General features: G+C 54.2%; 1 protein-coding gene and 1 long non-coding RNA gene across 3 annotated transcripts in view; one reads left to right on the top strand and one right to left on the bottom strand.

The window, feature by feature from the left end:
• Positions 1-13,971, top strand: part of Pdgfrb (platelet derived growth factor receptor beta) — a 37,191-nt gene that overhangs the window by 4,091 nt on the left and 19,129 nt on the right. The window contains exons 2-3 of one of the 2 annotated variants that reach the window (XM_005074687.4): positions 11,694-11,739; positions 12,616-12,927. In XM_005074687.4, the coding sequence (XP_005074744.1) occupies positions 11,700-11,739; positions 12,616-12,927 (352 nt within the window). In that variant the 5' untranslated portion in view covers positions 11,694-11,699. Of the gene's footprint in view, positions 1-11,685; positions 11,740-12,615; positions 12,928-13,971 lie in introns of both variants that reach the window. The other variant, XM_013116813.3, reaches the window with a different exon arrangement.
• On the bottom strand, positions 8,556-10,232 carry LOC121138849. Its single transcript, XR_005875721.1, has 2 exons — positions 10,028-10,232; positions 8,556-9,924 (listed from the first exon to the last, which is right to left on the bottom strand). It is a non-coding gene; the product is annotated as an uncharacterized LOC121138849 (long non-coding RNA).

Below are 13,971 nucleotides of genomic sequence, written 5' to 3'. Positions count from 1 at the left end.
GGGACCACCTCCATGGGAGCAGATGTAGGATTCACACACTTGCTACTTTCTGCACCTGGTACCCCCCCACCAAGTCTTGGGGTCTGGAGTCTTAGAAAACAGCTCCCTGAACCCCCAGACCTGGCCCCGGGACTCTTCTACTCCTAAGCACTTTCTTTGGGGGCTCAGACAATGCACAGCCTGGTGCAGGTGGGTGAAAAAATCAAAGTATGTCTGTGTACAGCTTTAATCATATTAATGCCCTCACTCCTGCCTCAGAGTACGCCTGTTTGATGTCTTGATGCTTGACGCTCTCATCTGCTGGAGGTTCCAGCTTCTCCATTCTGTGATGGACAGCCCTGTCCCTGGGGAGGGTCAGAGGCTCGAGAATTGCCTGAATGTCAGAGATGAAAAGGATTTCGGGGCTCATTTGGTTTGATTTCCCTATGGTATGAGGGTGGACCCAAGGTCAGAGAAAAAAGGGATGTATCTCAAGCTATGCAGATCACAGGTGATGGACCACGTGTGAATCCGTATCACCACCCAAAAGACAGAGGGCTCCCAGCTCTGCCTGCAGTCTATGGACCAGCCGTCTTGTCCCTCTGGAGTAAGGCTGCAGGGAAGATCTTTGCAGCAGAGGAACAAAGCCCACCCCACCACAGACCTCCCTTCTCTCTGGGGTCTCAGGTATCCTAGGTTGGCTTTGAACTGGCTTTGAACTGGCTGACCTTGAACTTCTGGCCCTCCTGCCTCCACCTCCTGAGTGCTAGGATTATGAGCGTGCCCCACCATGCCCAGTTTTTATGCAGTGCTGGAGACCAAGATTTATGACAGAGCAAGTGCTCTGCTAACTCAGGCACAGCCCAAAGAGCCTGCTTGATGAGGGATAGGAACCCCTGGTATGGTCTTGGGGATCATAAAGCTCCCCCACATCTCCACTGTGATGTAGTTTTCTCATCTATGGAGAGGGGAAGAGGAGGGAAAGATCAGTGGCTCCTGAGGCCCATTCAGCGCTGCCTTTAGCAGTGACAGCCCCCCCCCCCCCCCTGTGTGTCATGGCTGCCCTGTCCTCCTCCTCTTCTAGACAGTGTCTTATGTAGTCCAGGCTCGCCTTGAACTTGATATGCAGCTGAAGTTAACCATGACCTTCCGACCTTCCTGCCTCCACCTCCCGTGTGGTGGAGGTTCAGGCATGCACCACCATGCCCAATTTTATGTGGTGCTGGGTAGGTATCTTACTTACATGCTGGGCAAGCACTCTACCAACTGACCGACACCCCCCCAGCCCTCCTGCCAGGCTAATTAGGGCTGCTGGTCACATTTTGTTGGTGACCTTGTTACTGTCCTTTCCTGGAAATTGGGTCCCCAAGAACTGTAATACCACCAGCTCTTCTCCTCCTGAACATAAATGGTACAGAGATAGTCAGGGAAGTCCAGACCACTGCAGAGGGACAAGAGCCGGCTTTATAAACTTGTCACGGATCCCCAGTAATATTGGGCTTGAAGGTAAACATTCAGGCTCAACCCAGCGAACCACATCGGCTATTCTAATCTCACCTGTATTAATGTCTTTGTCAATGCCCAGCCTGGATCTGACTGCTGAATTATTAGTGCTGTGGTGAATAGGAAATTAATGAATGTCAGGAAGGATGGATGGATAGATGGATCGATGGACAGATGGCCTTCCCTTTTTTCTAGGACATAGTGACTTCATGAGCATTCGCCCTCATGAGGATCCTGTGCTGAGAAGGGCCCACACTTAGCGTTATACCCTCAAAGCAACATTTTGAAGCTTCAAATGACTTTAAAAAATGACCCCTCCTCCAATGGCTGATGGAAGCAGAGGCAGACTCCCACAGCTAAACACTGAGCTGAACTCAAGGGATCCAGTGACAGAGAGGGAGAACTGATGAGCAAAGGGGTTAAGACTGGGCTGGTTTAACCCCCAGAAACAGCTGACCTGACAAGGGTTAGCTCTTGAATCCCACACTCATGGCTGGGAATCCAGCATGGGACTGATCAAGACCCCATGAATGTGGGTGTCAGTGAGGAGGCCTAGATAATCTATTGGGCCTTGGGCAGTATTTATCCCTGGCATACAAACGGACTTTGGGTGCTCATCCACAATGAGAAAAGCACTCTCACCCTGAACTCTTGGGGGAGGGTCTAGGCCCTGCCCTGGATGAAATGACAGACTATGGCCACCCCCATGGAGGGCCTCACCCTCCCTGGGGAAATGAGGGGATGTTGGGGGGTTTGGTGGGAGGGTGTGGGTGGAGGGGAGGGAAAGGGAGAGGGACCGGGGATTGACATGTGAAGCAACTTTGTTTCTAATTTAAATTTAAAAAAAGACACCAAAAAAATTACCCTCCTTCTCACTTTACACCTGCTCTGCATATTATGCCGCTACTTCTGCTGGGGACTTTGGTCTGGGTTTGGCAGGGCCTCATTCTGGAAACTGGAATCTCCGACTGTCCTTATGCCAGCTCACGACCTGCCTGCCCCGCCCCCTTCCATGCTTCCCGTTATGATGCTATCAGAAGCTAGCCGCTCACCATCAGTTAAACCCCTGGAAGTCGATGCATTGACACACCCAGGGCAGAGCCCAAACCCTCACCCGGTGCCCCAGGCTTGCCCTCTCTCCCTGCCTGTCACTCACCACTTTGCTGACAGACCGCAGCTCTAGTCTAACAGATCTGTCGCTGGCCTGTCCCCGAGACGCCTGTCCACTTGCCAAAGGTAGCTCATGCAAGAGCTCCGTGGCGTGGCCTGCCTCATCTGTCACAGAGCCTCAGAATCATAGTTGCTGCTGTTTACTGAAGGGGAGAGCATGCCGCAGGCTCTTCATCATCCTGAACGCGGCATCATCTTCATCGTAGCAACAGCAGAGGCTCTCATGCCCTCTTCCGGAAACTCGGGCAAGCTAAACGCACAGTGGCCACACGGCTCCAGATGCGGGGGCTGGGGTTTGGGTGCGGGTTAAATGACTTTGAGATGGAAAGCCTCTCCCAGCCCACCTGAGCTCCCATGCCATTTCCCTGCCCTGGGTGGCAAAGGGGACATTAGGATATCTGTTCTGTTTCCACCAGCTGCCTGTCCTATCACCTCTGCCAAGAGGGAAAGCATCACCCTTGTCTGCCCAGCCCAGGTCCCAGCCTAGAGAGCAGTGTCACGAAGGAACAGCTGAGGACAAGGCCTGAGGGATGCAAGGGCTCACTCCACATAGCCATTCTGTCCCATGCTATGTAAGCCTCAATGGAGCACCTACTATAATAGGCTCAGTCCTGTATCGGGGATTTGGAGAGATCCCATATAATCATTCGGTATGTCTCTGAACTGTGGCAAATCAAATTGGAGGGACAGAGGAGACTTAGCTGATAGTCATGGACTGGGAGACATCACCAGATGAAACTTATTCCTAGGCTGGTCACTTGGTAGCCAAACGAACTCCTCATTGAACCTGGGTGTAGCAGAGGGAGAGGTGCTGCTTGCTGCTGGTTTCATACTATGCCCTGGCAGCTCCCACTTCCCAGGTGACCCTCCTCTGGAGCTTCCTGTGTCATCTGCTGTAGCAGCTGCATCCTCTCCCTGACCAAGCTAGTCTACCAGGCGTCAGCTATGCATTGGAGGCTGGCGGAGCAAGTGACTTCTCCCGTGGTCTCTGACTTCCTATGGGGGTACCAGGCCCTCCTCCAAGCATCTGCTTGCATGAACTTCATCCAAAGCCCCAATGACTCAGTGCAAAGGCCTGCTATAGCCTGGAGAATGAGAGGTGAAGACAGGAGCCAGAGGGTGAAGCCTGCAGGAAGGCATAGGGAAGAGATGCTGAGAAAGTTCGGGGCTGAAGAAAACGTGGACATTTTCTTCCCAATTCACTGCCCAGGCGGACTCTGAGGGGAATCTCAATGTTCTATAATTGGCACGGATCAGTGGTGGGCTTTCTTCGTAACCAGCGGCCTCTGCCTGATCCATGGGCTATGGACTGGTGGGGGAAGGCCGTGGGCTGGTGGGTCAGTAGGAATGGGATTCGAGGCCTGCCTGCCCCCTGCCCACTTGGCTCTGAGAACACATTCTCCCTGAGGCCCCCCAGCCCACGGCTGGTCCTGATGGTGGCAGCCAGGGAAACAGAAGGTTTGCTTGTTTGTGCCTGCTGTACCCTTCCCAGCCCCAGCCTGGGACCCCTCTCAGGGGCTCCTTTAGCTGCCAGGGCCTGGTGCTCTCGGTTGCCATGACGCCAGCCCGAGATGAGGCTCTAGAGAGTGGGGGGTGCAGGGAGGAAAGAGAGGTGAAGGCTGGAACTCTAGCTTCCCAGGCTCTGGTAACTATACTAGGGGTGCTCGGCCGGTAGAGGCAGGGCCATATTCCTGAGGCAGAGATAGCAACACACTGAGCCAGGCTGCCTGGTTGTTGTCTCAGGGGCCTTAGTGACGAGACCAAACTGGGGTTTTTCTCCGCAAGAATCTCTGATTTTTAGATAGTCTCACTATATAGTCCTGGCCAGTCTAGAACTTGTAATGTCATAGAGATCTTCCTGCCTCTGCCTCCCGAGTGCTGCTGGGGTTAAAGGTGTGTGCCAGCCATCATGCTGGGGTTAGGGATCCCTCTCCTGGGTTCTACTGTGAAGTCTCAAAAGGCTCTGGTTTCTGTCTCTACTTTGTCTCTTTGGGTGAACATGAGGCTGCAGATTCCCTGCACATTGTGCTCAGTGAGGATAAGACAGGGTCTTGACCTTGGAGGACCCTCCTGTCCCCGAGGGCTGCAGATAGGACCAGTTTCCTATGGACAGAGTTGCTCTTAGTTGGGAGATCAGCTGTCTTGATCAGTGGTTAAGAAAACAGGCTTTGGACCCAAACCAGCCAGGGTTTGCATACTGTCCTAGCTCCTCCTGATGGTTGGCCATGTGACCTTGGACAAGTTGCTAAACCTCCATGAGGCTCGGTGTTCTCCTCTGTGAAATGGGTATAATGAGCACATTTCCCCCTCAAACAACTCTTATATGGATATATCAAAATTCCTGGGTCACTTCACTGGGCAGAAGGTCTGGCTGCCAATCAGGTAGGGCTTTTATTTGTTTTCCCATTGGAACAGTGAGTGAGAAGAAAGGTATCATTCAGTGGATATGGGCAAGCTGGCAGACAGAAGCAGGACCAATCAAGAGGTAGGGGACACAGTGAGACAGGCTGTGTTCGGAATAATAAAACCACTGTGGTAGGCTGGCCTCCGAGGGTCCTGGGCTGCTGGGTATAAAGGGCCCCAAGGGAAGAGAGTCCTGTCACAGGCTGTGTGCAATTGCAGAGAAGGTGGGGACGTGGCATGTGTGGCCCTTACTGGCCCTAAGAGTGTAGCACCCATGACTGTCAACTTGGGTTTGTCCTAGCTCAAAAGACTGTGTGGAGAAGTCCAGAAACAGGAATGAGCAGGCAGCAGACTTGTGATCAGTGTGTGACTGGTGCTGCCCAGACTCCCACTGTCCTTTCTGTATGCTTGTAGCTGTTAGTCCTGCAAGAAGGTAGGTGGGTGGGTGAGTGGGCGGGAGTTGGGCCTATGTGCTGGTAGGGGCAGGGGCAGTCTGCCAAGGATTTTGCACCGCAGCCACAGCTGAGCAGATAACGTGTGTCCTCAGTTTCCTCATCTGTGAGACAGGAATGCAGCAGGACATAGTGTACTGTCTGGGAAGCACCCTAGTCCTGGTGGCAGCTGAGGCCTTAAACAGGCTCCCTGTGACCATGCAAAGGGTCTGGGCCCAGAGAGGATGGCCTGAGGTAGAGCTGCTGCCTCCTGGAACTCTCCAAGGCCGTCTAAGTTCCCCATTTTTTCTGCAGTAACTGACGCCTGGGCGGGGCGGGGCGGGAGGGGGGAGACCCTGGAAGCCAGGGGTCCCAGGGCATCTGCAGAGCCAGGCTGTATGGCCTGGAATGAAGCAGTGGGGGTTGAGCCTGAGGCCAGCAAGGCGCCTGAGGCAGGGGGCAGGAAGTGCTTGCTCTGCAGGCGGCTGGGCTGTGGGCAGAGGCATGACTGGGCCTCCCATCCTCCTCTCTGACCTTCTTCCCAGGCTGGTCCCTCCCTGGGGCCCTAACACACACTGAGCACTTTCCCACAGGCTGTCCACCACCACCCAACCCCCAGCACGCACACTCTGGGGTGGGGGGTGGCTGTTGCGGGGGCGGTGGGATCGGTTCGTTCTTTATCTGCTTGGCTCCCTTCCAGACAGATGTTTCATTTTATTTTGGACTTCCAGAAAATAGGCCATTTCTTTTCCATTGTGTCCCTGGGGAGGCCTCCTGGGGAGAGGACGGGTGTGGGGCCCTGGGGAGCTGAGTGGACAGTGACCTTCCTTCCTTCCTCAGCAGTGAGGAGGAATGGCGGGGCCTGAGGGTGAGGAATGGTTCCTACAGCCATGGCTCAGAAGCCACCTCTACCCGAGTGCCTGCGAGAGCCACAGGCAGGTCAGGAATGACAGGTCGGATGAGTACTGCAGAGAAAGGGGATGAGGACAGGTGAGGGGCGACGGGAAACAGAGGGGACAAGGACACAGAGACAGCCAGAGACTGCCCGGATGGCTGGCCCACCATCCTGAGTCGCCAGTGCCACTCCGAAACTCCTCAAGAGTCACTGTAGAGTAAGACTTCTCCAATACAACAAGCCGTAGGATGGAGGAGATGGGCTCTATTCCTTCCCAGCTTTCTCTTCAGCTCGTCATGGTATCCTCACCCTCCAGACCCTTCTCTAGCTCCCAGGATGGGGCTTCCTGACTGGTACTATAAGACCACACCCGCACCAGCTGGCTCTGGGAAGGCTAGAAGTGCCAAACTCTGTCAGGTCCACACTAGGCTGTTGTCACTTGCTCACTGTCCAGCCGATAGCCAAGGAGTCTGTCCCTGGCTGCAGATTCTGCCCCCCCCGCCGCCCCCACTCCCAGCCTAGAGCTGGCTGCCTCTTCCGAGCTGACTCATGGCATCCCAGTCGGGGTTAGGGAGACTTACTTCGCCTCCACCCCTATCCCGGCATTCCAAGTCCACAGGGCAAGGGTCTGGAGAGCTGCAGTGTCAGTCTGGAAAGTTCTTCCTTTCTCTGGTACTGAAGCTCAGAGAGAAAAAATAATAACCAGGTTCCTTCCCTCCCATCTTGCCATCTATCCAGGACCCATGAAGGGCCCCCGATTTGCAAGACAGGACAAGGCCAGGAAACAAGTTTGTTTCTTACTTTTGCCAGCAATTTAGCAGGCCACACCTCTGAATCTGTCACCGGTGTCCCCATATCTGGCACAGGTTAAGGAAAGTGGCTGTTCTGTGGAGAGGCAGACTGTGTGTAGCTTGACTCTAGATGTGGGCAGGTGCTGGAGTGGGACACTGGCAGGTGAGCGTTAGAGTCCATCCTGCTGAGATGGGACTTCTCATTTCCCGGCTGCACGCCTTAGTGTCGTCCCCCCCCCCCCCCCACACCCCCACCCCCCACACCCCCCCACCCCCCCCCCCCCCGCCTGTACAGTGAGCCTCACGAAGGGATTAGTTAGATGTTTCCTGGCTGCAGGGCATCGACATTCCAAGATCTGACCTTGTGACCCCAAGACGGGGCCTCCTGCTTGGGTGTCTTGTTTATTCGGAACTTGGTGGGACTGGAGCTGGTGACACCAAGAGCACCAAGTGCCCCTTTGAGCCCCAGCCGACTTTCTCCCCTCCCGTATTGTTGCGTTTCTGCCTGGCCTGCCCTGCGCCTCCATTCCGTTTGAAGCCAGCTCAGTGGCACCCCTTAAGCCTGTACATGGTCTCATTCTCATTCTTACAACGTGGCTTTATCTTCCTGTCATTTGCGCTCCCTCTGAAACTTGCCCCTTCGGCCCCTCCAACCTGCAGTCGCCAAGCCAGTCCCATCGACTCTCAGCTGCAGCAATCTCAAAGCCATCTGTTTCATCAGCCTCCACTCACTGCCCGCCCTCTGTCCAGCCTGCAGGGGGTGGCAGGCAGTGGAGAGGCCATGCTGCCACATTTCCGTCCCTACTGTCCTTTTGTCTGGTCTGAATTCCATGGCAAAGCAGTGTCCTCCTCAGTGTCCTTAGCTATAAAATGGGGATAATCATTCTCTACCCACAAGCTGTCAGAGGATGAAGGGAGAGAATGAACGCCAAATGCCACACAACAAACGAGGCGCCTAGCTCCTCTTTTGGTGACTGTGGTCCTGCGTACACACGTTCTCTATATGTCCTGTGTGGAGGGGGGGCGGGTACGTGGGTGACTGTTGTACATCAGTGCATCTCTGGTGGACACATGGTAAAGAACCCGGCTGTCGGGCTGTGCAGTGTGCACGTGTCCTGGGCACTGAAGAAGCTGTGTGCACGTGTGTCTTGTGTGGGCACACACATGGTACGTGCCTGCCTGAGGACTGGGCACACACGCGAATAGCTACACATGTGTTTTCTGTAGAAGAGCATGTGAGAGAGAGCGTAGGCAGCATCTGGGCTGTGTGCATGTGTTCACCGTGTGCAGGCCTCCCTCTGGCAGCAATGCAGCCCCCCCCTTCCCAGACTGCTTGTGTCGTGGGAGCCTCGGGACCCCGAGGGAGGAAAGCTGATGCTGGCGGATGTGGCCAAGATGGGCTGGATTTATTTAGATTAAGTTGGTGGGAAAGGAGTGGGGAATTGTATGTGCTTGTGAGCGGGAAGGCGGGGGCTCTGAGGATGACTCCCACGCATGCTTGCTCCCTTGGGCTTAGGGCCTCACTCTGATTCCCTAAGGGGTGCCTCGGATCTGTTGTGAGAAGCTGAGTCAACCCCCTGTCTGGACCTGGCCTGAACAGGGGCAATGCTGAGGGCTTCCTGACCACAGCAAGGAGTAGAAGTGGAAGATTTTCTCCGCTGTAGGGGACTCACTGGACAGGATAGCATGGTAGGGAAGGGATGCCTGCCTCTTGGTGTGGTGCCCATGGTGACCTAGGTGACTCTTTTCTGGGGCACAGTTCCCTATCTCAAAGAAAGGGAGTTATCAGATACTTGCCATCAGTTGGCTGCCTGGTCCTTCCTGGGGCTGCTCAGAACATAACAGCTTCCAGAAGCACAAAATGTTCCATAAGGCGTTGAATGGAAAGCTAGGACTGTCAGAGTCATTGAGATGCCCAGGAGGTGGTGCTGGGCCCCTGAGCCCCGCTCTGATGAGTCCTCGACCGGTGGCTTGCTGTCCACGCCACCCCAGAAACACCCCAGGTTCATTTGGTGGGAAGTCACCTGAAAAAGCATCTAACTCCCAGTGGTACAGAGGAGGAAACTGAGGCCATCTAGACAGTGTGTCGGAATCTACACACTGAGTCAGTGGGATGACATATGTCATGGATTCCCAGGTACTATGGCCTCAAACATGTCATCTGCATTCCTGAGCAGTCATTACTTCCTCAGGTGGCACCATTGAGAATGATGGTGGCCAGAACCTTCTCTTTGAGGAGTCAAAAAGGTAGAACTTTAGAATAGTGTCAACTCTTTGAGATGACCATCACAGAGCCAGATGGTGGTGCACACTTTTAATCCCAGCATTGATGAGACAGGCAGGCAGGTCTCTGAGTTCAAGGCCAGCCTGGTCTACAGAGCTAGTTCCAGAATGGCCAGGGCTATACAGAGAGACCCTGTTTAAGAAAAAAAAAAAAAAGACTATCACCACCTCTCTGAATGGCTATGCAAATGAGTCCCGGAGCAGACAGGAGATCCAGTTATTGTCACAGCGGCTTCAAGGGTCTGGTGAGGGGTGCTTCTTTCAGAGAGAATCAAGTCAGTTCAATGATGGCACTGCCTTGCATTCTCCCCCTGGAAGCTCATTTGCCTGGTCTGTCTTGGCCGCAACTGGAACCCACTTTTGTGTCTATGTGGCCCGGAAGTGATTCTGGGCTTCTCTGGCTCTCTTCTTCCCACGTGAGGAGGCTCCTTTGCAGCTTAGTCTTTCTTTAGCTCCCCCAGGCATTTCCCTGCAGGAAGAGGGTCCGAGAAGAGAAGATGAATGTTAACAAAGTATCAGGGTTGGGGACCGCATGCCATGAGTTTCCAGCCTACATGGTCAGCACAGCTTACCAGGCCAGCCTCCTTGCAGTGAGTGACCTCCCATCTCCTGGCCAGCAGGCCAAATTCCTCCTTTAGAATAATAAACAGTGTGGCCAGCCCAGGAGGCTGGGAGAGGAGGGGAAGAAGGCTAGGATGAACCCTCCCCCAGCCTGGGCTGCTAATGATTTTCTTTGGCCCACATCTCTGGCAGGAAGTGGGGAGCCAGAGGCACCCGCCGAGGGGAAGATGGGCTTCTGTAGGGGGCCTGTTGGCTCCGCCTGGGTGCCCGATGCTGTCTGTGCTGCCCAAGGAGGCCTGGTGTCCAGCTGGAGGGGCCAGCACTGGAGGGATGTGAGGGGCAGGACTGAGAAGGGGGCATCAGGAAGGTTTTGACCAGTAATAATTCAGAGAGGGGAGACGCAGGGCAGGGGCGGGGCAGGAGGGACGCTCAGGCAGGCTGTCTGGAGGTAGGGTAAAGGAGGAAAAGCGGTCTGCAGAGCAAGTTTGTGCAGATTGCTTCTTAAGGCAGTGAGCGGGGCTGGGGTGGGACTTTGGAGCTGGGGTGGGACTTGCCCGAGTCTCATGCACCATGTGTGACTATAGCCCTCACTGGTGGGACATTCATCAGCACCTTGCTGGCTGGAGACTCTGCCCACAAACATGGCCCTGGCACAAGAGATTGCAATGGTGTTCATGAGACCTGACTCTTCAGCCCTGGGTAGGAAACTGGAAAGGGCAACAGGGTGGAGTGGAGATAAACTGGGCCAGGATGGGCAGCCCCTGGATCTCAGGATGCTCCTTGTTGCCTGTCACATGATTACCTCCCATGTTTCTCCATCTGCAACTCTGACCATACCTGGCTATTGGTGACTGTTTGTTGGTGAAGGGTAGGACCAATCAATAACTCACGGGTTACAATGTGTAGGGTAGGACCAACCAAAGACTCATGCATTACAATGTGTAAGGACCAATCAAAGACTCACGTGTTACAATGTGTCTGTCTGCACCCTTTTTCTCAAACCTCTTCTCTAACAGGCTTTGTTAAGGAACCTTGGGTAAATCTTCACTCCTCAGAGCCTCAGTTTCCCCTTATGGATGTTGAAGGGTTGGCTTTAGTGGCCTCCAAGGACCTTCAAAACCTGATGAATTAGATGGGGCTGAGAACCTGGTTCCTCTCTCCCGGGCCTCCTGTGCTGCTCCGTGCTGAGTAGGGGGGCCAGCCCACTCCCACATTCCTTAGTCCTGACCCCCTCCCCCTCCCCACTTCCCTTCCCACAGACTCCCGTTTCCTGTTGTGCTTGTGGAGGGAGCTGTGGGAGTTCTCCAGGCCCTGGCTCACCCCCCCCCCCCCGCCTGCTCCTCCAGGCCTTTCATCACACTTTCCCAAATATTTGTCCTGGCAGATAAGTGCCTGGTATTGGAACTGTCACTCGGAGGACAGGCTGACAGAGCTGGCAGTCCCCTAGCTGTCCCGGGGAACATATAGGGGAACTAAGGTCCATAGGCAAAGGACTCAGCCAAGGTCTCACAAGAGTTGGAAACAGAAGGGAGAGGGCTTGGGAACTTGGATGTCTTCACAGCCTTGAGACATGATGTTGGACACATAAGCAGGATTGACTAGGCAGGAACCAGGTCTGTGGTGGGCCTGGCACTTCCATTGCCCACTCTGGGCTCTGATCTCTGTTTAGTTTTGCAGGACACCATGGGGCTTCCAGGTATGATGCCTGCTTCAGTCCTCAAAGGTAAGTAGACTAGGGACAAGGACGAGGGCCCCAGGGATGCCCTTGGGAGCTGACGGTGGTGATACTTGGTAGCACTAAGACTTGAGAATCCTGAGCCTCAGTTTCCCTGTATTTGGAGATGGTCTATGGAGGACTTCTTCAATTGCCCACCTATTAACTCTCTTTAGATCCAGCCAGTAGATCCCCCCTTGTCCAGAACCACCAACTCAGGTTCCCATCCTTTTTCAGTCCAGTTGGATAGCTGCCGTAAGCTCTCCAAGGTCTGGGCAAATGCCCAGACAATCAGTGATGAGCCAATGGCCTGCCCTAATGACCGTGGTTTGATGGCCCCGCTGACTGGCTGCACCTGTCCCTATTTTCATCACCAGGGGATATGAGGGTGTAGCTTTTAAAACCCTCCCTGTGGACACTGATGTATAGTGCTGTATAGCTGCTTCTCCCAGGCCTTCCTCAGGGGATGTCATGGGGGAAGTCACCAATCATCTGACATATGTATCTTAACCCCCACCCCCACCCCATCCTTCAAGCTCCCGGGGCCTCAGCATCTCATTGAACAGCTACAGAGCAGAGGCCTAGGGAGTGACCTGGGTGGCAATGCAGGAACTGGAGGCCTGGGGATTGCTTCCACAGGATTTCCTGCCCCCTTCTCCTGATTGCTGCCTACACATAGTAGCTCAAGGACTTAGAGTTCAGAGTCAATGAGGCAGGGACCTAGGACAGGAGCCTTTGAAGGCCTGACGGTGGTCAAGCAGCCTGTGTTGAATGGGAAGATGTGTTCTTTAAGGACTTGGGAGCTGTGCAGCAGGCCTCCAGGACAGCTCTGGGGGAGGGGCCATGTTCTCTTTGCCCTGACATGTGACCCTTCCTGCCCCAAAGGCCAGTTGTTCCTGTCCCTGCTGTGGCTGCTGGGACCACAGGCCTGCCAAGGCCTAGTCATCACGCCTCCTGGGCCAGAGTTCATCCTCAACATCTCCAGCTCCTTTGTCCTGACCTGCTCGGGTTCAGCTCCGGTGATATGGGAACAGATGCCCTGGCAAGAAGTGTCCACGAATCAGGATGGCACCTTCTCCAGTGTGCTGACACTGGCTAACGTCACAGGGGGAGACACCGGAGAATACTTTTGTGCCTACAACGACTCCCTAGGGCCAGAGCTCAGTGAGCGGAAGCGCATCTATATCTTCGTGCCAGGTAAGGACCCTAGCCTGTGTGCCTACTCCCTTGCCCTCGCCTGCACAGCACATAGTACGAAAGAAAGCTTGAAGGGGACCTCATGGACACCGTGAGATGCAGCTGGAAGACACAGGAAAAGAGCAGCACCCGGCCTTGCTCAGTCCAGCAGCCCTGTCTTTCTACCCGCCTTCTGGTCTGCTCTCTCTTAGCCACCTCCCACTCTCGCCTCCCAAGAATTCTGCATTCTCGGCTAGTCCTAACCTGTTCCTTTAGGCCCTCGTGTCCCACTGCCCTGTTCTCTGAGCTCCAGGAGCAGCTGCTCTTTAATTTATGACTCTTCACCCCCTCACTCCAACTCCAGTACTGTCACCATTAAACGAAGAGCAGGAAACGTCCCCCGAGAACGTCGTACGTAGTCCCCTTGTGCTACTACAACAGGAGACCCCGCACTATAATGAGCAGAATTGAGCAGTACACAGTTCTGGAGGCAGGGGCCAGCCTCTGGCAAGAACTCTTTTCCTTTACCTCTGAGGTAGCATCTACTTGTCATACGGCCAAAGATGACCTCGAGCCTCGGATACTCTACCACTCTACCACATGCGCGAACTATCACACCTCTTTCATGCTCGCTAAGAAAGCAGTCTGCCAAATGAGCCACATCCTGGGCCCAGCCACAGGCTTCCTGCAACTTTATACCACGGAAAAGGCAGAAGGGCAAGAGGGTGCGGGAAGAGTGAGGGGGCTGAACTTTTACTCCTGTAATGGCATCAGTCTATGAAGCCTTCAAGGTTAATCACTCCCCTGTTTTTCTTTTTGGTGCTGGGGACTGAAACCAGGGTCGTGCATCCTAGGCAAGGACTTTAACACTGAACTACATCCCCAGGCCTCTATATTGTGATTATTTTTAGTTCATTATTTATTTTTGCTTGTGTGTATGTGAATGCACCCTGGGGCACCACCCACAGAGGGGCACCTTCCCATAGCAATCGCTAATGTGATTGAGACATTGAGACAATGTGATGGAGACATCCTCTCAATTGAGGTCCTTCTTCCCAGGTGACT

Source organism: Mesocricetus auratus, unplaced genomic scaffold, assembly GCF_017639785.1.
Source record: "Mesocricetus auratus isolate SY011 unplaced genomic scaffold, BCM_Maur_2.0 Super-Scaffold_6730, whole genome shotgun sequence".
NCBI lineage: Eukaryota > Metazoa > Chordata > Mammalia > Rodentia > Cricetidae > Mesocricetus > Mesocricetus auratus.
This window is presented reverse-complemented; position numbering and strand designations above follow the sequence as displayed.